At 35.7% G+C, this 23,220-nt stretch overlaps 1 protein-coding gene across 2 annotated transcripts in view; it reads left to right on the forward strand.

The window, feature by feature from the left end:
* Positions 1–23,220, forward strand: part of LOC148948148 (uncharacterized) — a 374,053-nt gene that overhangs the window by 230,712 nt on the left and 120,121 nt on the right. For both annotated transcript variants that reach the window (XM_089095709.1, XM_089095710.1), the window contains one exon: positions 8,047–8,217. In XM_089095709.1, coding sequence (XP_088951835.1) covers positions 8,047–8,217 — 171 coding nt within the window. The remainder of the gene's footprint in view (positions 1–8,046; positions 8,218–23,220) is intronic.

The following is a 23,220-nucleotide window of genomic DNA, read 5'->3' on the forward strand; positions in this document are numbered from 1 at the left end:
CACATTATTACTAAAAAGTTCAGGGTATCAGTTATGGTAGTAAACGCCCCTGTAGAACCGACTGACGGAGATACTAGTGACTCAGATGAATTTTACTTACAGTAACAGGACCAAATAGACAGGGTCCCAGGTAGAAATATGATGTTATTACTGGGAGATTTTAACGCCCAGGTTGGTAGAAATAAGGATAGATGGTATCCCAGCTTAGGTAAATTTGGTGTAGGAAAAGAAAACAGTAATGGATACAGACTTTTGCAATTTTGTAGGTATAACAATCTAGTTATAACCAATACAGTGTTTGGTCATAAAATGGTTCATAAGCTAACATGGTATTCACGTGATGGTAAGACAACAAACCTTATTGATTATTTTATAGTAAACCAAAGACTGGCAGGATCAATACAAGATACTATGGTATATGGGAGTGCAGTTATTGATGTTAAAAGTAAAGATTACCTTCTAGTAGTGTCAAGGGGTAATTTAAAGCTGAAATTTCGGAAGGGTAATTACCTCCCGGGAAGTTATGGTGTTGGGAGACTCCAGGATGAGAATTTGAGAGAAACTTTCCAGGAACAGTTGAATACTAATCTTGAGAGTTTAAAATTTGATAATGTGGAAGATGGTTGGAATAATTTTAGGAAAATAATTTGTGAAGTTGCTGGAGGTGTATTAGGGAAGAAAGCTAGAACTGCAGCTAAGAATATTAGTGAAAAAGCTTTATGTTTAATAGAAAGGAGAAAGGACTTGTACAAGAATTATCTGAGTGATAGATCGCATGAAAACAAAAGAAATGTAAGGAAATTGGAGAAAGCATTGAAATATGAACTAAGGAGGTGTGAGGTGGAGGCCATGGATAAAATTGCGGAGGATTTAGAAGATGCAGCTAGACGGCATAATAGTAAAATATTGTACTGGCACGTTAACAAATTGAGAGGTAGTAGTCAATCCGGACTTGTCCCAGTTAAAGATAGGAATGGGGTGGCAATTAGCGATAAGGAAAAAGCTAAAGCGATATGGGCCGAAGATTTTGAGAACTTCCTTAACCGAGATAGAGTTGCAGGAAAAAATATAGAGGAAAATGAAAAAGTTTGTGATATCTTGGATGTGAAGGAAGATTTGTTTTGTGAGGAGGAATTAGCAACAGTACTAAAAGGATTAAAGAATAATAAGGCTCCAGGTGCTGATAGGGTGGTAAATGAGTTTCTTAAATATGGTGGCTCTGAGGTTAGAAATAAGTTATTGAAGATTATGAATATGATTTTTGAAAAAGGGGAAGTACCTAACGATTTTAGGAAAACCTTAATTAAGCCACTTTATAAGAAAGGTGATAAAAGTGAGTGTGGTAATTATTGAGGCATTAGTCTGGTCTCTGTAGGTAGCAAATTGCTTAGTAATATGATACTTTTTAGACTGAGAGATGCCGTAGACAAAGTTTTAAGAGAAGAGCAGTGCGGTTTTAGAAAAGGTAAAGGATGTGTTGACCAAATTTTCACTCTTAGGTTAATAATTGAGAAGTGCCTAAGTTGTCAAACACCTTTGGTCCTCAGTTTTATTTATCATGAGCAAGCGTTCGATTCTGTTGATAGAAGAGCTTTAGTAAAGGTTTTATCCTTGTATGGTATACTAGACATATACATTAAAGTGATTAGTTCTATGTAGGAGAATAACGCTACTGCGATTAAGGTAGAAAATGACGTTAGCACCTGTTTTTATATTAAACCAGGAGTTAAGCAGGGTTGTGTTCTATCCCCCTTTATATGGATTATTTTGATGGACTTTGTTTTAAGGAGCACAGCAAAGGCAATGGGAGACCACGGAATCAAATGGGGAGGAAAAAGTCTCCTGGACTTGGATTATGCTGATGATTTAAGCATCCTAGATGAAAGTGTGAGCAAAATGAATGAAGTTTTAGAGGTTTTGCGAGTCCAGGGTGCTAGTATTGGTTTGAAAATTAATGTTAGGAAGACTAAGTCACTAAGGCTAGGAATGAGTGAAGATGAAAAGGTGACGCTGGGTAATGAAAAGATTGAGCAGGTGGGCAGCTTCACTTACCTTGGAAGTATTATTAATAAAGATGGTGGGAGCAGTGAAGATGTTAAAAATAGAATAGCCAAGGCTCAGGGTGTTTTTTCACAGTTAAAAAAGTCTGGAAGAATAGGAAGATAAGTCTGCAAACCAAGATTAGAATCTTAGAAGCTACAGTGATGACAGTGGTCAAATATGGCTCTGAAGCATGGACGCTCCGAAAAGCGGATGAAGATTTGCTAGATGTTTTCCAGAGAAATTGCTTAAGGATTGTTCTGGGTACCCGGCTGACTGACCGTATTTCAAACAATAGGCTATACGAAAAATGTGGTTCAATACCGCTTTCTAGGTCTATAATGAAAGAAAGGTTGAGGTGGTTAGGGCATGTTGTGCGGATGAAGGATGACAGATTGCCGAAGATTGTTCTTTTCGGCCAACCATCTAGGGCTAAACGGAAAGCAGGTCGGCCCCATCTGGGGTGGGAGGCCGTCATAAAGAAAGATTTAAAGGAAATGGGAACTTCGTGGGAGGGTGTAAAAAGGGAGGCTTTGAATAGATTGGGGTGGAGGAGGAGCGTGCTCAGCTGTGTTGGCCTCAGGCGGCTTGGTGCTGGGATGAGTTGTTAGTAGTAGTAGTAGTATCATGGCATTCAATTTTTCTTTCAGCAAGGTAAGATGCAAAAAAATTAAAAGATTTTGAAGAAAATCCATATTTTTTTTAGTTAATTTAGTAAAAGACGGTGATCCACTGAGTCGAACGCCTTGGCCACATCTAAGAATATAGCCAAGGCGCCCTGACCAGTGTCCAGCGAATTATTTATTTCAATTAAAAGCTGATGTATGGCTAGTTCTGCTGATTTTTCCTTTAATGAATCCATACTGCAAAGGATGCAATATTTTATTATTGCATGAATAATTTTGAAGTTGTTCATAAGCAATTTTTTCCATGATTTTACTAAGAACAGATAAGAGTGAAATTCCTCTATAATTTAACGGATCAATAGAAACACCACGTTTACACAAGGATACAAAATGGGCATTTTTTAAAGGATCAGGAAAAACTCCATTTTATGAAGACGAATTAAAAATATGTGAGAACAATGGGGCAATAATAGGAGCTATTTGTTTCACAATTTTTGTAGAAAACTCAAAATCATCCAATGAAAAACTTTGCTTTAGTTTCATTATAGGTCCTTTAACTTCCTGAGGTGCAATTTCAGAAAAATCAAATGAGTTTGGTGCTTCATCGTCAACAACAAAATCAGTCGACTGACTCTCGTGCCTATTTGTACTCGATACAATCCTAGACCCAATAGTACTGACATGCTTTCCAAAAATATCTAAAATTTCTTTTGGATCTGTAACTTTGGAACCATCAAGTTCAAGACAATTAACTCCCGAATTCGAAGGATGATTGGGACGGATTTTTTCATTGATTAGCTGCCATACCTTTTTCATATTTGACTTATACTGTAAAAATTTATTGGAAAAATATGTTCTTTTAGCATATCTTATAATAGATTTCAGTTTATTTCTATACGTTCTATAATTCTCATAAAATACATCAGATTGGGATGCCAAATACTGACGATGTTTTTTTCTCTTCATCTTTAATGACGTTAATATACCATCCATAATCCACGAGTCAAATTTATTGAAAACTTTCTCCGCAAAGATCTTGTCGATGCTGCTTGATCTCGGAGTTGCATCATATCATGGATAAATTTTAAAAAACTATCATTAGCATCATTCGAATAGAAAATGGGGGTCCAGCCTTTATTATCTATCAATTCACTTAAAGTTTTAAAATCAATCAATTTTTTCTTTTGGTAAGAATTTCTACTTCCTTGTTTTTAAAATGCAGTTTGAGATAAACATTGGGCTACATCTAAAACAAGACTAACTGGAAAATGATCAGACATGTCACATATACTAACAGAAGATATTATCGCTTTAAAAGAAACACCAATTAAAAGTGCAAAGGATTGATGATACACAGCCACGAAATATCTCTTAGGCTTAGACTCTCCTGAAGAACATTTTAATAAAATTTCCTGAAAATAAACCCATAGATAGTAAATATTTTAGTCACAAAGCAAGTTTTAGTCACGGCTTAACGTAAATAAATGCAAACTAATCAACATTAAATAAAAGAGAGTAAATAAAACATGCAGGAAAAATAAAAAGACTGTAGAAAATTGTAACGCAGTTGAATGGGCCTATTGGATATCCATCTATTTAACATTCATTTTGGATAAAGCAAAACACTCTACCTTCATTGTTGCAGAAAACGACACAAGAAGCGCTTTGATTCTCACTCACTCACATCCGAAAAATAAAAATCCGGTTGATTTCTGACATACTGTACGTCTTTATCACTCCAAGTCGAATCATTAAGTATTGTATCTAAGTATAAACGGGATTCAAAAAATAACGAAAATCTATCCATATAACTAATAAAGAAAGAGAAACAAAATCAAAATTCAATTTTTAACAGTGAAGGTTCATAAGCCAGATTGAGGATCTAAACCACATCTGCTATTGTTTTTCCTGGTATAATTTGCAAGCATCATCTTTCACAAAAATGATGCCTCTCATCATTCACACATTCTTATTTTCGAAACTTTTGCAAGCAAGATCGAAGACTTCCTGCCTCTCCCTAGTTAACGCTTCATTAACAAAGACGCGGGAACCCTTCAGCATTTTTCGATTGCGAAGTATTTCGATTACTGCAGCTTCTGAGATCAATGTAAGTTCGATAGGGGCTAGAGCTTGATCATTAGCTCCTAGATGTTCAGCCCCCTTAATGATTGTTTTTTCAAGCTGAAGTCCCATCTGTAAATTTAAACGATCAAGAATTTTCTCACCTAGTACCGGGAGATCACGGGCAGTTGTTTCGACACCAGTAACAATGACTTTATTTAGAAGGGCAGACTGACCTAAGTTGTCCAAGTTTGACTTAAATTTTTCATACTTGGACTCATTTTGGACAAGTTTTACTCTTAAATCCTTGAGAGCTTTTTCAACCAGCTAAAATTTTAACTGAAACAATATCTCAATTGCTTTCTGCACCGTGTTCATAACAGGGTCTAGAAAGTCCTTCTTAAACTGCGATGGAGATAGATCGAACTTGGAAAACTCTTTGTCCAATTTTTTCTAGATTGTGTCTTATGCACTGCTTCGCCATTCCTTCAGATCAGTTTGTAATTATACCAGATAATCAGACACGTCATCTGGAAATCCATCTAAACCTTTGATATAAAGTCTATTCACGTGTCGTGCATTTTTCTTTAATTTTGTAACGCGTCAGAATACTTTATTAAATAGTGTCAAATAGTATTAGATACTACACTCTTGCTTTTTTCTATTCCATAACAGTAAACTCTATTATTGAATCGACCGTCACGAACAGTTATCACTCTCTTAATTTTGCACGGCCAAAGTTTGTAATATTTAAACTGCGCAAATAGACGATCACCCTTCTTGCATAACTGGAGAGAAAATTCACTCCGAAATCCAATCTTAAATACGTATGGAAAATTAGCCCGACAGCTAATCTTGAAAGCTTATAATGAATATCCTATTATAAAGAAAAACTTGCCATACAGGTTTGTAAAAAGTCCAAAAAAGTCCAGGTAAACTTGCAATTACATCCTGTTCATAAAATAAACTTGTCACTGGTTTGTTAATAGTCAAAATGTTTATCCAGCGTTCACTCAATGAAAGCTAGATTGATACCGTACTGAGTTATTCTCAGTTACAGCTGTCACTGCAACCATGGTATATAGAAAATCTTTTGAAATGTGATATTTTTTGCTGTTTTTTACATCAGTTTATCATCTTCCAAGTGTAATTGAAGAATTATAGTAAAAAGACGAAATTGGTTTCATAATAAAATTGGCATAGATGCTGAAACAATATTTTGATAAAAAAAAGTAATTGAAGGCAAATTTAGACCTTGTCATAAGTATGTCCTTGAAAGATTGTTCACTTTGGTTTACTTAGCAATTGATTAATTTTATGGAATTATTTGAGACTAATATATTTATATTTTATCGGATATTAAAAAACTAGACTTATTTTACTTAAAATACTTTTCAAACTGCTCGAATTCCACTTTAGATCTTAATTTTAAATTCTTTTAGATAATTACTAAGTTTTTAATAAATTTTTTAATTGATAAATATAATTCTCTGACATAATTTCTGTTTGGATCTAAGTAGATGTGATGTCACATTCTTGAAGCCCTAAAAGTAAGAACAGCTAGATATAAAGTCCTGGAAAAACAAATTATGGCATATAAAACAGTTTTTCGCTTACAAAAGCTCTTTAACTCTAAAACGGAATATTGATATTTTCCTATAAAGCTATTTATTTCCTATAAAGGAATAAAATAATGAATAAAGCTTTCACTACAGGAGTTAAACCAAATTTTCCAACCTAATAATTTTTGGCTTGGCGAGTTTAATAAAAGAATACAGTTAACAGAACAAGCTGGAAGCTGTATTTTCCTTTTTTTACCGTGAAAGGTTATTGTAAAATAAAATTAAAAATTGTACTTTAAAAATAGTTACATCAAAAGACTATTTTTAATTTTTGCACCCTCTTAAATTTTATAATCAGATTTTTATCGTCTTTGACTGCTGGACGAGTTGAGGCATGCTTTCAACTGTGTTAAGGATAAAATATGCTTTTTTGTAGTTAAAAGTCACTATTAGCCATTAATCATTATATGTTTTGTACTTTAGGATTTTCCTGACTTAAATCTGTGTTGTATTCAAGTGTTGATGGTAGTATAATATTTCTCATAATTTGCATTAACGCCGTTCCAAAATCTTTCATGGACTTGCCTCGAGTTCCGGAAAAGGCTGATTTAATCACAGTTTTGGAGGACTCTCTTATCGAAAACGGCTATTCTATATAATTAAATTTTCTGTAACAGAAAAAAAGTTAGTTTTAGTGCGTTTATTTGAATTGTTTGGAGGCAATTTGAGTTCAAGCTGGCTGTTAAATGGAGGAGATGTTATTAACAGTGTTATTTAATGTTTCCTCAACAGGTTTGTCCTAATGGGCCAAATAAATATGGATCGTGGTTCAGAATTTATTTTTTAAAAGTATTTGTGTGTGGGTGTGTTTGTTATTTAAATGTAATGTATTATTAAAACCGATCTGAATTGAATTGAAAAAATAGAAGCTACTTTTCTTAGAAAATAATCGTCCCCTTTTTTTATCCTTTCTAATTAAGTGTTCCTAAGAAAAAAAAATAAAACTTCATATGTTTTTGGATCGAACTATTACGAGGTCAGGGGTGATATAAGTAGCTTCTTTTGTTCCACAAAAAATTTTGAAATTCAGATTTATTGCTTTTATTTTTAAATTTGGTGAATCAAGTAATGATCTCGTAGAGATATTTTTCTGTCAGTCTTCTCTCCTGTGCTGGTATGATGAACGATACATTACAACCAAAGCAGGGATAGTCCTGGGGCTTTAGATGGGAATATCAAGTTATAAGACATGTAAGAGAGGAATAAAGTTTGTTGAATTCGGCTGTTCAGTTTTGGGAGACTATATTTTGTATTTTATTGTTTTGGAACTAATGCAGAAAACCCCAATTGATTGGTTCTGGTTCTTTGTGATTGTGGAGATGTAAAATCTTTATTTTTTGGTTGTACGATTTTTATTCAACATTTAATTTATATTTAGCACAATATCCTAAATTTACACTTATACAGATATTAGCTATATTCTATGTATTTTTTTGTTATAATTCCAGTTTTTTTTTTGTTCTCGGTTAGCAAGATTCGCTTAGTATTTTATTTTATCTTTTGCTGTATAAAAAATAAGTTTTTAAAACTATTTGAGAAAAAACCTGTATAGCCTATACATTTAATTTTTTGTATGTATATAATGTCTTTTTATATACAATTTTACACGTGAATAAAAAGAAAAAGCAGTCGCATTTGCTTAGTAACCTTTACGATTGAAATTTTTATATGTCTGTTTAATTTAAATTTTCTTTTAGAATTTGAAGACGCTTTACCATGTGACCTTGAGAAGCCCTTTTATTTTCCAAACCATCTTTTCTCACCAAAACGTGAAGATGCTCCCTTGCTAAATTTGCCTAGTATTTCAGGACCATTTAAATTTGAATACGACACCCAGGAATTGCAACCCAAATATTCTAACAATGAAGGTATATCTGAAACTTTGTATTTTTGTTGATTGATATGTATTGGATATTGTTTTATGTGATAAAAGAAGGACTAAGAGACTTGATCTTAAGATGGAACATCTTTTTTATCCTTTTCCAATGTGCAGGTGTTGGCCAAACCGCTTTTGCAGTCTTTAATGAACAGTTTTAAACTTTCACAAAATAGTTTTGCAGGTTTGATTATTTTCAAAAGGCTTGATAATAAGCCTTAAAACTACAATTCTATATAAATTTTATAATCCATATATATAGTGTATATTTCTCTTCAAATTAAGAGATAAAGAAATAAGTCTGTCTATTATTTTGATTTCAGGGTGAATTTGAAAGAAGCAGAAAATTGGCTGTTATTATCTGAACTGCCTACCAGAAATTTTTAGTGTAGAATATTAATTTACTGAAAGCACTAAATTCAAAAAAAAGTACTGGATTCATTTTGTGCAGATGAAGTCAAAAGTTTCTTGTCTGTTTAGGAACGAGTTGTTTTAAATATTTAGCTAGAAGAACATAGGGAGTCTCATTGGATTTAAAAAAAGATGAAAGTCACGTTTTCCTCAGAGAGATGAATCCTTTTAATACAAAGTGAAAAACGATGAAAAAAAAAATCGAAACGAACAATCATAGTCCGTTTTAATTTATACCAAACAAACGTGTTTTCTGCCTGTAAGAAATCGATCATGAGCTCTTAAAAGTTCCGTTTTCAATCACCAGTTATCAGTCACCTTTGACTAGTTATTAGTGATAGCCTAAATATTGTTTTATTTAACAATTCGCTTATAGCCGATGAAATGTGAATTAAAACAACGTATTTATTTTTCACACTTCAATAGAAATTTTGAGGCTGAAATATGTGCATGGTCTCTATAAAAAAAAAGTAAAACCCAGCAAATAAATCTGCACGCAATTTACTTCAGCCTGACTCTTTGTAAAAAAGGAAATTTTTTTAAACGATTAAAAAGAACCCGAATGCTGATGGCGGTGTCATTATGTGTGGCCAGATTACCCTGAATTTGTTTTTCTTGTTACATCTCTTCTAGTTATAATAAGTCCACATATTTTTTGCAATATTTCCTCTCATTTACTTCTGGCCTGATTCATGCCAAGATATAGTTTTTTATCTTTTGATGATTCATTTTCGCTCTTTCGTTCCAATAGAATAACTAATCTTATAAGCTAATATAAGTCTCACCTAATATAATATAAGTATCACCATGAAAGAGAAAAGAGGGATTGAAAATAAAATTAGCTGTCCTATTGAAATCTATTCAAAGATATACTGTTTTTTCTGTTTTTAACTCTGTAAACTTTCAAAACATTTTGAAAGATATGTATTTTTTTTCAGTCTTAATAGTTTTGATTTTTTGTGTTTTTTGTTGACTCTGTAGATTTTTGAATTTTTAGAACCCACTTCACCACAGGTATCTGGACTTCACTTACAGGGAAATATGTCTCTGGTTGTTTCAAAGAATCCATCCCCAAACACTTTCTTCATTTTGTGTGCATCAGAATCTGATGGAAAAGGCTTTGAATGTAAGAAAACAAGTTTAAAAAGTCACCTTCAGAGTAAAATTTTCTGTTACAGAAAAAACGTTAGTTTTAGTGTTTTTATTTGAATTGTTTGGAGGCAATTTGAGTCTAATTGCTCAAAAGATCCTCCCAATCCTCTTCAAATTTTCTCTAGTGAAATTTCGTATTGTAACTCAGTGAAGCTACTTAGCCTACTGATTGATTCTAAAATGCTATGGCATAAACATATAAATTTTTTGAAATCCATGATCCTTTGGAGACTTTTTTTCTAAAGGGACTTGCTGGAAGTAATTTGGAATGCCACCCTGAAGTTATTCTGGATTTTTATAAACTGTATATCAGATCTAATCTACAATAGAGTTTCCAATTCTTCTTTATAAAAATTCGGATATTCGAATTACTCTGGGTTCGCACAAGCCTACTCCTCTGTCTAAATTAAAAAAAAATAATAACAGAAATAAACACGAACCGGTCACAAAAAAGACCTAGTTAGTGGGGTGATAATTTCAAGCCATAAAAGTTCCCATCTGCAACCAAGTCCCCGGAATCCGCTAATCGGCTCAAGTTCAGATTTGACGGTGTTTAGCTAAGTTTTGGCTTGTCCTCCATGTCGTTTCCTCCAATCAAGTGCTCGTTTGCAGTGTAGGCTTTAGTTTGTGAAAGTCTCGGCTGGTCTTTGGCAAATATGGCCGAAGCAGGACAGGCGGTGGTGTCGAATGATAGATGTGATGTCGTTCTTCTGGTCACATAGTTGGCGGATGATCGTATTTGGGATTTTATCGCTGAATCGTAACCCAAATATGCTCCTCAGGCATCTGTGCTAAAAAGTGTTGAAGGCGTGTTCCTTGGTGACTTTTAAGGGTCATTTATCGCAGCCATACAGTAAGATTGATCGGACTAGGGCATCGTAAATAAGAATCTTTGTTTTTCTGTGGATTTCCTTTTTTTCCCATAGCGGCTTCTACAAATGTGGAAAGACAGTGGAAGCTGATACAATGCGGCATTGGATTTCTCCGTTACATTTGCCGTTGATATTAATGTAAGATCCAATATACTTCCATTTATTGACAACTTCAAGCTGCGTATGGTTAAGGGTTATAGGGTTAGAGTTTATTTCCGGGCCATTAGACATACCTTTAGTTTGTCAATATTAATTTTCAGCCCCACTGGGGCAACTACTTTGGGGACTTTCCGAAGCATCTTTTGGGCTTCGCAAACGGATTTGCCAAGAAGAGCAACATCATCGGCAAAATCAATGTGGTTGGTACTGAAATCAGGGCTAACCTTGACTTCTTCGAAGTTTAGCATTGCCTTTTTCATTACCCAATTGATGACAAAATTGAATGGTTCGGGAGAGAGTACACACCCTTGTGTACTTTCAGACTTTTGATTTTTTTCAGACTTCTGACCAATCTAGATCGTTTTTTCATGCGAGAATATCAGAAAATACCAATTTTCCCGCAAAAATATAGAGCCATATATATATATATATATATATATATATATATATATATATATATATATATATATATATATATATATATATATATATGGAGCTATTAATTATTTTAGATATATTTTCCCACTTTTGTGTCCGCTACTCCACTGTCCAATTTTCCACTGCTCCTATAATTATGAGTTTCGGAAACTGCTAATTAAGTACAAACTGTCTTTATTGATCGGTCGAAATGTCGATATGATAGTTATTTTTGATACTTTGTATGATATAGAGCCGGCCTCAAATTCTTCATCTAAGTAGATATTTTCGGAGACCAGACTGCCTTCCCATGACGATAAAATAAAAGTTAAAAATTGGGATAAAATCCTTTTTGACAGACAGTGCATAGAAAATTCACAAAAATACCAGATATTTCGGTCACATATACAGTGACCGAAGTATCTGGTATTTTTTTGTGAATTTTCTATACACTGTCTATAAAAAGGATTTTATCCCTATTTTGAACTTTTATTTATCTTCATCCAAGTAGAACCTGTTTTTCTGGCGCTCAATCCTAATGATATATCACAAAATATGATGAAATTTAATACTTTAGAAACAAATTTGGGCTATATATTTGCACATTAGGGGGAAGTGGGGGTAAAGTATAGAGGGTCAACATGTCCAATGTGTAAGGTACAATTATTCTGCCTATTATGAAGGAAGGATTGTTTTCTAACTTCAAACTGTCCAAGTACTTTACCCCCACCTTAACATGCAAATATACCTAATTATATATTTCCCATCTATTCTGTCACCTCACTTTGTCTTGTCTCGCGATAAGCTAAGAGAAACTAACGAAAGAAACTGGTTCTAAAAAGCGTCAATGGATGAGCAACTTAAGTAGTGGCCGCTATATTGTACAAGTAGCTTATTTTTTAACGTCGTAACATTCTAAGTGGCAATTTTCTTACTTTTTAAATCATTGATACTATTTTGGCCTCTTGAAAAGCAATGGTCATGGTAACCATTGTAGGAAGGAGACCAAACATCTTCTCTTGTCTGCACCGAAACGCTTAAGCTGGCTTAGAACTGGTCAGTAAGAAGTCACTGAGACCTCCAGTATCAATGGAGGATTTGTGTAATCCTGGGCCCATCTTGGTCAGGTCAAAACCCGTATGCCTTCCCAAGGCCAGAACAAAATGTGCATTGTCATGAAAAAATACAAATGTTTTTACTTTTATAACTTTAATAAATCAAATAATATTAACATTTTGATTACTAAATGTCAGTATATGTATATTAAACTGACAATGCACATTCATTAGTATTTTTTCAGTAAAGTGCAAATTTTGTTCTGGCCTTCTAAAGGCATTGGGGTTTTGCGCCAAACTTATGTTAATTTCTGCTCGTTTTGAGTTTGAATCGGTTAATTATTGTAATTTCTGATCGTTTTGGGTTTCATTTATTTATCGATACTGATTTGTGGTAGTTGCACGCTTGGTAGATTATTTGATTTTATTTTTGCTTATTTTTTGTTGAATGGAGTTCTTTACTTTTCTTTGAAAAACTTATTTTGTGTAAAAAGTGTTTTAAATTAATTTCTGTTCGTTTTATATTGACATAGTCTTTTCAGGGAGAAAGAAAATAATACTTAAAATCTTTTCGTTTTTTAAGACTTTATAGTTTGGCCTGCTATTTGTATGCTGGAGAAAAATTTTCAGCAATTTTTAACAACATACACCCTTTTAAAAATCTGGACACAAATAGTACTGTTTAATTTAATTTCATACCTCCTCTAGCTGACCTGAAATGGAAACTTTATACCATTCGCAAAAAAACTGTTTACTTTCTTTGATAGCTTGGACACACTGACGCTATTTTGATTTGGTTAAATTTTAAGAGCAGAAATGGGAGGGTTGGCGTGGGAGGATGGGCGTTGAAGGGTGGGAGTGTAAGGGGGTTTATTTGTCCTAAAATCACTTTCGAGTATTAAAAAGAGCATCAACCCTTTCTATTTTCAATAGAATGAGCCCTTTTCGAAGTTGCCACGACAACTTCTTCGATACGAAGTGCCCTGGTCTAAACAACAACAACAACAAAAAATAATACATTATACCCACTTCGATCTTTGCCACTTCGATACTTGCCACAAATTCCAAAAATGGCTAATCTCATCACAGTTTCTGAGGATTCTTTCATTGAGAACGGTAATTCTAAACAGTTACAGAAAAAAAGTTAGTTTTAGTGTTTTTATTTGAATTGTTTGGAGGCAATTTGAGTTCAAGCCGACTGCTTAACAGGGGGCCGCCACTACGTGATGTTATTAACAGTGATTTTTGATGTCTCCTCAACAGTTTTGTCCTAAAGGGCCAAATAAATATGGATCATGGTCCAGAATTTATTTTTTTTAAAGTATTTGTGTGTGGGTGTGTTTGTTATTCAAATGTAATGTATTATTAAAAGCTATCTGAATTGAATTGAAAAAAGAGAAGCTACTTTGCTCAGAAATAATCGTCCCCTTTTTTTATCCTTTCTAATTAAGTGGTCCTAAGAAAAAAATTAAACTGTATATGTTTTTGCATATGTAAAGTGAAAATTGGGTCAGAAGTTCCAGGATGGTCGGAAAACCCAGCTTTGGTTAATGCGTGTCGCCAACCTAAAATGTGGTATAGTGTGTGGATTGATTCGGGCCGTCCTAAACAAGGTGTTGTAAACAGTGTTCGATTGTATACAAAGCGGCAGTTCTCCAAATGTCTCGCCTTGCATCGCTATCGTGTGATTGATGAAAACAGTGAGTCGCTACGAGTCGATCCAAATAAAATTTGGAAGTTCATCAAAAAGAATCTATCTTCTAAAGCGCCTAGTAACGAATCCGCCCTTAGTGAAAGTGAATGGAATAGTTATTTCACGAGCAAGTTTGCTGCACCTGATCCTGAATTGGAGTGAAAGTGTGAGAGAGATCTTGATCTCTTTTTAGAATCTTTGGAACCGGATCTTGGTCACCCAGTGAGTGTGTCGGATGTTCGTTCGGCTATCCTTAAACTAAAAAAGAAGTACTCTAAAGGAGTAGATAATATCTGTGGTATTCATCTGATTCTCGGTAGTGAACTGTTTGAAATACATCTAGCACTTATGCTCCAAATGATTTTTAGTTGGGGTCTAGTGCCAGATATTTTATGTACCGGTGTAATCACCCCTGTCATCAGGAAAGGTAAAGACCCATCTGAATGTTGTTCTTACCGCCCGATAACCGTTGCTCCCGTTTTTTTTGTAAATTGATAGAGTTATTAGTTATTGAGGAGATAAAGTATGTTTGTAGTACGCCAGACTCGCAGTTCGGTTTCAAGAGAAATATTAGCCGAGAGCACGTGCATAGCCTATTGTCTAATGTATTGTTGGATGCAGATGCTAAAGGTGAAAACGTGGTGCTTGCAGGCCACGACGTCCGCGGGGCTTTTGATTCGGGTATCTCTGCCCAACTGCTTGTCTCTGCGTTTAAGAGAGGTCTTGACAGATCTATAATTGCTACTTGTAGGAACATGTATTTTAAGTTGAAGGTTAGAGTAAGGGTACTAATAAACCAGAGCCCGACTGTATCTGATTTCCTCATACCAGTACGAAAAGGCATTCGCCAAGGGGCTTTATCGTCACCGCCTCTTTATAATAACAGTATCATCGAGGCTCAGAAGACGGTGAAAACGTGCTTTATTTTTCGTGGAATTGATTTGTCTGTTGTTAATTATGCCGATGACATCTTAAATCTGAGTAGATCCGTTAATGGCATAGAAAATAATTTCAGAGTTTTGTCTGATGAATATGCTAACATAGCCCTAGAATTCAACTCCAGTAAAAGTGAAGTGGTCGTCTTTAATTGTCGTAAGAAAGAGTTGGTGCCTGTCATATTTGCACAAGGTAGTAATACTGTTACTCCAGCAGCATCAATGACTTACCTTGGTTTGCCAATTGGGTCTAATCTTAAAGCTACCTGGTCCTGTCTAATAAATGATCTCAAACAGAAAGTCCAAAAAGTATATGGGATGATTTTATCATGCAAACGCCTTTATAACCGCCGCATTCTAGCACGGATCTTCAATTCCTTTGCCACCCCTCATATCTTAGCTTTGTCACCTTTCTGGTCTTTGCTCACTGTTGATGATAAAAAACAATCCGTACAGTGTTCTATAAGTTTGCAAAATATCTGCTTAGCCTTCCCCCTGGCAAAAAAACCTCCAGATTTCGGAACGTTACGGATACGATGTTGCCGTAATCTCGACCAGGAGGGGAAAGTTCCTGATATCCTTAGACCAAACGCATATTATGTTTGAAGCTATAGTTAGTATTGTGTAATGGTTGTCTTTTTATGTAAATAGTTTCGTCATTGATTTTTGAAGTATTAATTTTAGTTGCTCGTTTGTTCGATGTGTTGTTGTTTTCTTTTCATTTTCTCTCTACTCCATTTTTACTTTTTTTGTATTGTTAAAGATGGGTAATAAAAATCATTCATTCATATGTTTTTGGATTGAACTATTACGAGGTCAGGGGTGATATAAGTGGCTTCTTTTGTGCCACAAAAAAATTTTAAATTCAGATTTTTAGCTTTTATTTTTAAGTTTGGTGAGTCAAGTAATGATCCCGTAGAGATATTTTTCTGTCAATCTTCTCCCCTGTGCTGGTATGATGAACGATACATTACCACCAAAGCAGGGATAGTCCTGGGGCTTCAGATGGGAATATCAAGTTATAAGACATGTAAGAGAGGAATAAAGTTAGTTGAATTCGGCTGTTCAGTTTTGGGACAGTATATTTTGGATTTTATTGTTTTGGAACTAATGCTGAAACCTCCAATTGATTGGTTGTGGTTCTTTGTGATTGTCGAGATGTAAAATCTTTTTTTTTTGGTTATACGGTTTTTATTCAATATTTATTTTATATTTAGTACGATATCCTAAATTTACACTTATCCAGCTATTAGTTCTATGCTATGTATTTTTTTTGTAAGAATTCCAGGTTTTTTTTTGCCCTATGTTAATGAACTTCGTTGAATGTTTCAGGTTTTATTTTGCTTCACAAAAAGTAGATTTTGAAAACGATTTGAGAAAGAACATCTACAGTCTATACATTTAATTTTATCTATGTATATAATTTCTTTTTATTTACAATTCTACATGTGACTAAAAAGAAAAAGCAGTCGCATCTGTTTAGTCAGCTTTACAAATTAAAATTTTTATATGTCTGTTTAATTTATCAATTTTTTTTTAGAATTTGAAGCCGCTTTACCATGTGACCTTGAGAAGCCCTTTCATTTTCCAAACCATCTTTTCTCACCAAAACGTGAAGATGCTCCCTTTGCCAATTGCTGTTTCAATTTCCAATCGAATGAGTCTTTTTTCAAGTTTTCACGACAAAGCTTTCAATAAAAACCTTATATACCCCCAGGGTATAACTTACAACCCTTGCCCTGAGGGCTGTGGTGTGTGTCATCCTCAAAGATATAATTTCTGGACTTTTTAGCTCCTTTGAACGAAAAGTCTATCTCACAATTTTGATTGGATGTGTTTGGGTAAATTGTGGGTACGGAAGGGGTGCTAGTTGCCTTTCAATTTCTTTTGACTATTAAAAAGGGCACAAGCACTTTCAATTTCTAATTGATAGAGTCCTTTAATTTTTTTCCTACAACGATTTCTATAAAAAAAAAACCTTAGAGGCTCCCCGGGTACAAATTACCTCCCGTCTCCTGCGTCCTTTCGAGGGGGGGGGGTTATAAAACTTAAATACTTAATTTCCAAAACTTTTACTTGATTTGAACAAAATGGGTATCTGAAAATTTGAGTGCATGTGTTTCAGGAAAAGGTGGGAGTGAAAGAGGGATGAGTTGCCCTCCAATCACTTTCGACTATTAAAAGGGCACTAGCCGTTTGAATTTCCAATGGAATGAACCTTTTTTCAAGTTTCTACGATAAAGCTTTTAATAAAAACCTTATTTGCCCCCAGGGCATAACTTACAATCCTTGCCTAGAGGGCTTTGGGGGGAATAGCATCCTCAAAGATATAATTTCCGGACCTTTCAACTATATTGAACAAAAAGACTCTTATAATTTTGATTGGATGTGTTTGGATAAATGGTGGGCATGGAAGTTGCCTTAAAATCACTTTCGACTATTAAAAAGGTCACTAGCCGTTTGAATATCCATTCGAATGAGCCCTTTTTCAAGTTTTTACGACAGAGCTTTCAATAAAAACCTTATATGCCGCCAAGGTATGAATTACAACCCTTTCCATGAGTGATGTGAGGGGAGCATCATCCTCAAAGATCTAATTTCCTGACCTTTCAACTATATTGAACAAAAAGGGTAACTCACAATTTTTATTGGATGTGCTTGGATAAATGGTGGGCATGGAAGGGGTGTTAGTTGCCTTCTATATCACTTTCGACTAGTACAAATGGTATTCGCCACACCAACTTCCAATCAAATGAATCCTTTTTGAAGTTTCCAAAATGTCCCTTCTTATAAAAACCTTATAAATCCAGGGCATAAGTTATAGTCCTTTCCAAGAGTGCTGTAGAGGGACTATTGTTCTCGAAGACATAATTTCAAGAACTATCAACTACGTTGGAAAAATGGCTATCTCAAAATTTCGATTCCATGTGTTTGGGGAAATAGTGAGCGTGAGAGGGGTTAGTTGCCCTCCAATCATTTTTGACTATTAAAAAGCGCACCAGCCATTTCAATTTCCTGTCGAATGAGCCCTTTTTCAAGTTTCTACGACAATGATTTCTATAAAAAACCTTATATGTCCCCAGGGAATAACTTACAACCCTTGCCCTGAGTGCTATCGGGGGTATCATCGTTAAAGACCTAATTTCCAAAACTCAACTACATTGAACAAAATGGCTATCTAAAAATTTTGATTGGATATGTTTGAGGAAAGGTGGGAGTGAAAAGGGGGTTAGTTGCCCTCAAATCACTTTCAACTATTGAAAAGGGCACTAGCCATTTCAATATCCAATTGAATGAGCCCTTTTTGAATTTTCTGCAACAACGCTTTCCATGAAAACCTTTTATGCCCCCAGGTGATAACTTAGGACCGTTGCCCTGGGGGCTCTAAGGGGGTTATCATCTTCAATTATATAATTTCCAGAATTTTCAACTACGTTGAACAAAATGGATATCTCAAAATTGAATGGATGTGTGTAAGGACATGATGGGCATGAGAGGGAGGTTAGTTAAACTTTAATCACTATCAACTATTAAAAAGGGCACTAGCCCTTTCAATTTTCAATCGAATGAGCCCTTTTTGAAGTCAACATAACTTTCTATTAAAATAATATGTGCACCCAGGGTATAACTGACAATTGTGGCCCCGAGGGCTGTCATTTTCAAAGACATAATTTCCAGAGCTATCAACTCTCAAAATTTTTACTGTATGTGTTTGGGTAAATGGTGGGCGTGACAGGGGGTTGGTTGCCCTCCAATTATTTTCAACAATTAAAAAGGAGACTAGCCATTAAGAATCTTATCAACCCTTGCACTGAGTGCGGTGTGTTGGGGGGGGGGTCATCCTTAAAGACCTAATTTTCAAAACTTTCAACTACGTTGAACGAAATGTGATTCTAAAAATTTTTATTGGATGTGTGTTGAGAAAAAGGTAGGAGGGTACTGGGGTGTAGTTGACCTTTATTCATTTTTGACTATCAAAAAGGGCACCTCCAGTGTAATTTTACTATAGAATTATCCTTATTTCAGGTTTTCAAGAAAAATCTTTAAATAAAAAACTTATATCCCCCACGGGGATAACTTAAAACCCTTGACCTGAGGACTGTGGGGTGAGTGTCATCCTCAAAGATATAATTTCTGGACTTTTCAGCTTCTTTGAACAAAAAGGCTATCTCACAATTTTGATTGGATGTGTTTGGATAAATGGTGGGTACGGAGGGGGTGCTAGTTGCCTTTCAATTGCTTTTGACTATTATGGATTGACTATAATTTCTAATGGATAACCTTATATGCCCCCAGGGCAAAACTTACAACCCTTGCCCTGAGTGCTGTCGAGGGGGGGGGGTATATAATCCTTAAAGACTTAATTTCCAAAACTTTTAGCTACTTTGAACGAAATGGCTATCTAAAAAATTTGATTGGATGTGTTTGAGGAAAAGGTGGGAGTGAAAGAGGGGTTAATTGCCCTCCAATCACTTTCGACTATGAAAAAGGGCACTAGCCGTTTGAATTTTCAATCGAATGAGCCCTTTTTCAAGTTTCTACGATAAAACTTTCAATAAAAACCTTATATGCCCCCAGGACATAACTTACAACCCTTGCCATGAGTGCTGTGGGGGGAGTATTATCCTCAAGATATAATTTTCGGACCTTTCAATTGAACAAAAAGGCTATGTCACAATTTTGATTGGATGTGTTTGGATACATGGTGGGCATGGACGGGATGTTAGTTGCCTTTCAATCACTTTCGACTATTCAAAAGGGCACCAGCCATTTCAATTCCAATCGAATGAGCCCTTTTTGAAGTTTCTACGACAACGATATCTATAAAAAAAACCTTAGATGTCCCCAGGGCATAACCTACAACCCCTGTCCTCAGTGCTGTGGGGGCGGGTCATCATCCTTAAAGACTTAATCTCCAAAACTTTTAACTACGTTGAACTAAATGGCTGTCTAAAAATTTTGATTGGTTTTGTTTGAGGAAAAGGTGTGAGTGAAAGGGGTGTTAATTGCCCTCCAATCACTTTCGACTATTGAAAAGTGCCTTAGCCGTTTGAATTTCCAATTGAATGAGCCCTTTTTCAAGTTTCTACGATAAAGCTTTCAATAAAAACCTTATGCTTTCAAGGCATAACGTACAGCCCTCGCCTTTAGGGCTGTGGGGGGACTGTCATCCTCAAAGGTATAATTTCTGAACCTTTCAACTACTTTGAACAAAAAGGCTATCTCACAATTTTGATTGGATGTGCTTGGATAAATGGTGGGCATGGAAGGGATATTAGTTGCCTTCCAATCCCTTTCAACAATTAGAAAGGGCACTAGCCATTTCAATTTCCAATCGAATGAGCCCTTTCTGAAGTTTCTGCGACAACACTCTCTATAAAAAGCTTATATGCCCCAAGTACAACTTAGGGAACAAGACAGTGGATTAAGTTTTGTGGAGCATCGTTGATATTCCAAAATGTCCACTCGACTGGTGGAAAATATCCAAAACCTTAGCTACTAAACTCTCGGGTACTACAGGCACAACAGAAATGTCATCACGATATGACGCTGACAGTGATAAAGAGGAAACAAACAAGTCCATCCTCTAAATAAAAAGATTCTATATTCTAAAATACTACATTCTCAAGGGTGTAGCGCATTTTCACATAATCTCAAATAAATGGACTTACATAACGGGTCTGTTTTCTCTTTTTTCAACAGGTCCGCCAAATTTGATGCAGGTGAAATATCTAAAGCATATTGAATTCATCATAATGGATAACCCTTTACCTTCTGGGACTTGTCCAGCCAGTAGAGACAATGCATCCACAAACATCTCCTTTCCTGGCTTATATTTGACCGAAGACGTAAATTCTGGAAGGTCAAGGCAGATTTTTGCTAGCTTTCCCGCGGTAACATCCTTAAAAGGTAATGCTTTTAAGGGTTGGTGGTCGGTTCTTACCACAAACGCTTTTGGTTGCAAGTAATGCCTGAATTTTCGGACGTACTCCCACAATGCTAATGCTCCTCTTTTCGTAGTAGAATACCGCTTTTCCACAGGTCTTAGTACACGACTAGTATGTGCAATCGGGCGCTCTAAATCATCTTGGACCTGACAGAGACAAGCACCAATCGCTAAACCTGTCGTCAATATCAATATTCATTTTCAAAGTCGGGGTATGCCAAAAGAGGCTCAGATAATGAGTAGAGACATGAGTTTCTCAAAGGCTTCAATTTGGGGTGTCTCAAACACAAACGACCTTCTCTTTTTCGTCAAATCAGACAATGGCTTTGATATTTTAGAAAAACCTGGAATAAATTTCTTGAAAGAGCTCAATAAAGCTAAACTAGATATCAACTCTGAAATATTCCGCAGATCACGTAGCTCAGGAACTTCTTTGACCATATTGGGGTCGGGATGCAATTCATCTAAGGACACAATGTGACCTAAAAGCTAAGTAAAGACACATAAAATTCACACTTCTTTGGCTTGAGCTTAAGAGTGTTTTCTCGGAACCTCATGAAATCTTGGCGAGGGATCTCAAACTAGGAATCATAGTGGACGGCTGCAGTCCCACAATTATCTCGGAGAACAATAACATGATTCCCTAAGATATCTCGAAGGGCAGATTCAATCATCCTTTTGCATGATGCCAGCACGTTCAACAATCCAAATCCCATTCTAATGTACTCATATAATCTTTTAGCGGTCTTCTGGCTCCACTTCAATTTGCAGGAAACCTTGAACCAAGTCTATCTTTGAGACAACTTTGTAACCCTTCAGCTTATCAAGAATATCGTCTATCCTTGATAAGACGTAACAGTCAAGTTTTGTAGCCGAGTTCAGCTTTCTGTAATCCTTTACTAGCCTGAATGTACCATCTTTATTTTTAACTAGGGATACTGGGGATGATCAAGACTTGAGGACTCCCGTAGCCCACCTTGTCGTAAAAGGCTCTCAATCCCTCTATTCTGGAACCATATAAGGGGGGACCTGGTAGGGGCACTGCTGTCTGGGGGATGATTACCAGTGTTTTTTTGGTGAGTAATACTTTGATAGTGACCTAAGTCGTCGTCACTATGTGCAAAGTTGTCGCTCAATTTCCAAAGAAAATCTTCTAAGTAGAACAGATGAGAAGCTCCAGATGGTCCATTTTGAAAAAGGCCAAAAATGCATCCCTTGATATATCAACCCAGCCTTTTCGTGCGGAACCTATCTGCTGGAAGGGGCCTTCAAAAGAACAAACCAATTGGTTTACCACCTCATGAACAAACCCTGTATCCAGTTCGCATAACAGTAGATGAAATCGTGATTTCTTAACATGAACCGGAAAATCCGAGCAGTTAGCTAGCCAAAGCCTAGCCTTTCCATTTGTAACCTCAACTATTTGGGACGGAACCGTGACTTTCACGTTTGAGAACGCTAGACCCTGCTCGATTAATAGCCTTTGGCCCGTTTTGATCTCAGTACCTTTAAATAAACACCACTGACCGAAATTTCCCGGCTTAATCTTTTGGCAAAATGTTGGCTCCAATACAAGGCCAGCTTTAACATCCATTGGAAAACAAGCAGGTGCTCTTCAATCAAATTCATTTGTAGTTGGATCAAAAAGGCAACAGGGCTCCTTAATGAAGGGACGTTCAATCAAAAGTAGATAACACAAATTTGACAACAACAGATACGAGTCAGTAAAACTACAACCGAAAATTGAAAGCTTCAGGACTGCCCCTCTTTCGATACGCAGGGGGCCCGATAACGTGCGAGCTCCTGTACTTTGCACCTTCCTCAATATAACACACTCTTATGGCGAACTAACAAAGGTGGCTTCGCTGATAAGATTACACTCTGCCCCTGTATCGTAGAGAGTCGGCACCTCAAAAACCCCCGGAATGAGACGGTATCATTATTTGCTGATGACACAGTTGCTGTTAAAACCGCGAAGACAGAAGAATTGCTTCAGATATCTATGAAAAATACTAATGAAAGGTTAAATTCTTGGTTGAGGGTAAATAGGTTAAAGATTAATTTGGGTACGACTAATTTTGTTATTTTTTCCCATTCATCAGCTTTTTATCCATGGATTAAGGATATTGTAACACATAATGGAACTTTAAAGCGGGTGTGTTCTTATAAGTACCTGGGGGTTTATATTGATGAAGTTTCATCATTCAAGCGTAATATACAGTATGTTTGTAAAATTATGTCTCGTAACCTGGGTATAATTAGAAAGCTTAAGCATTTTTTCCTCCTTTTGTTATGCGCCTTCTTTATTTTTCCCTTATCCATCCATATATATTGTATTGCAGTGGTGTTTGGCT

This window comes from Artemia sp. Qi Xiang Cuo, chromosome 10, assembly GCF_049724085.1.
Source record: "Artemia sp. Qi Xiang Cuo chromosome 10, ASM4972408v1, whole genome shotgun sequence".
Classification (NCBI taxonomy): domain Eukaryota; kingdom Metazoa; phylum Arthropoda; class Branchiopoda; order Anostraca; family Artemiidae; genus Artemia; species Artemia sp. Qi Xiang Cuo.